Here is a 1,788-nt window from a genome sequence, read left to right as displayed (position 1 = left end):
ACTTGCCAAGGGTCACACAGCTAGTAAGTGTCAAGTGTCTGAAGCTAGATTTGAACTCAGGTCCTCCTTAATCCAGGGCTGGTGCTTTATCCACTGAGCCACCTAGCTGCCCTTCTAGATATCTCTTCTTTTCTTTTTTTAAAGGTATTTATCAAATTTATTTTAATTCATAAATTTCATAGAAAAACAGTAGAAGACATCCATGGTGTATGAAAATAAAATTTAGGTCCGTACAAATTCTTCTACTTACAAGCAAAGGGACATGGGAACGTCAATGGTAGCAGCTGCAACTCTTAGTCTGAGGGGCTTTGCAGACACAGCCCTGGGCACACTTGGCACATCTTGCTGGGCAGCAGGAACAGCAGTTTTTCTTGGAGGAGGTGCACTGGCATGATCTGCATTTGAAGGAGCCTGAACAGGTGCAAGAGCCACCATTCTCGCAGTTACATTTGGGGTCCATGGCTGGCAGGTAAATATCAGACACTCAGTTGTCACAGGGGAAGGATGTTGTCCTCACTATCTCTTCTTGCAGGATTCGATTGATGATTACATCAGGGGTTCTTAACCGGATGGCCACAAATTCCCAAGGAGTCCATGGGTAGATTCCAGGGAAAACCTTATCTTTTACTTTCACCAACCTCTGACTGAAATTTTGTTTTTTCTTTAATATTTAAAAATTTTATTCTGAGAAGGGGTCCACAGGCTTCCTGGGACTGTGGAAGGGGTCCATGACACAAAAAAGTTAAGAATTCCTGATCTACTCTTAAATCTCTTCTTTAGGTAGCTATTCACAGGTCATCTCCCTGATCATAATGGGAGCTACTTGATGGGCAGACTGTCTTGGCCTTTCTCTGCATCTCCAGATCTTGGCACAGTGCTTGGTCAATAGTAAGGACTTTAATAAATAACTGATTAGGGGGCAGCTAGATGGTGCAGTGGCTAGAGCACCGGCCCTGGATTCAGGAGGACCTGAGTTCAAATATGGCCTCAGACACTTAACACTTACTAGCTGGGTGACCCTGGGCAAGTCACTTAATCCCAATTGCCTCACCAAAAAAAAAAGAAAAAAAGAATAAATAACTGGTTCTCTCTGGACCTCAGTTTCTTTATCTGTAAAATGAGGAATTTGGGCTAGTTGGTTTCTAAGGTTCTTTCTAATTCTATGTATGTGTATGTTCCAAATGGGGGTGGTCAGTAGAGGGTCAGGGAGGAATAGCATGCACAGAGGCAAGGATGACCATGCTATGGTAGGAAGGAGACCAGTCGCATTGGAGTAGTATATGGACAACAGCTTATAGGGAAAGACTTGAGGATTTAGTGGACCCCCAAGGTCCAGATAGGTCTTAATCTGATTGCCATGCAAAAAATGAAAAAGGTTAAATGTCTGCCCCCTTGGAATCCTGCCCCTGATTAGGGGCCTTCTTTGCCTCATACCCTCCTTGTCCTCCATTACTATCCATCCTCCACTCCCCTGCTTCTGCCATGGGACTAACTTCTTTAGTTTGTACTTGCCTATCCTATGGCTGGTAAAATCCCACTTTCTGCCCCCCCCCAAATTTTGTCATTCAGTCATCATCTTTAAAAGGGAAAATTCCTTTTCCCTGCCACCTCTCTTATCATGTTCATCCCCTCTCCAACTCAGCCTTCTCCCTAGTACGGAGAATAGATTGCTGAGCTGTTTGGCAATAATTCTTCTCAAATTTGAGATAATAGCCACGGAACCCTAGAAAAGTCCTTCCTTCTTAATGGGCCTTTGGATGTGGCCATCTGAGGATGACTCCCGCTTTC

The 1,788-nt window shown here is 44.1% G+C and overlaps 1 protein-coding gene across 1 annotated transcript; it reads right to left on the bottom strand.

Annotated features, from left to right (window-relative positions):
• Positions 1–271: 271 nt before the first annotated feature.
• Positions 272–476, bottom strand: LOC122743158 (metallothionein-1E-like). The gene has a single exon (XM_043987921.1). It carries the CDS (start codon positions 458–460, stop codon positions 272–274), a length of 189 nt encoding a protein of 62 aa, XP_043843856.1. The 5' UTR covers positions 461–476.
• Between the last annotated feature and the right edge of the window lie 1,312 nt (positions 477–1,788).

This window comes from Dromiciops gliroides, chromosome 2, assembly GCF_019393635.1.
Source record: "Dromiciops gliroides isolate mDroGli1 chromosome 2, mDroGli1.pri, whole genome shotgun sequence".
NCBI classification, from domain to species: domain Eukaryota; kingdom Metazoa; phylum Chordata; class Mammalia; order Microbiotheria; family Microbiotheriidae; genus Dromiciops; species Dromiciops gliroides.
The sequence above is the reverse complement of the archived record's forward strand: the minus strand, read 5'-3'. Positions and strand labels throughout refer to the sequence as shown.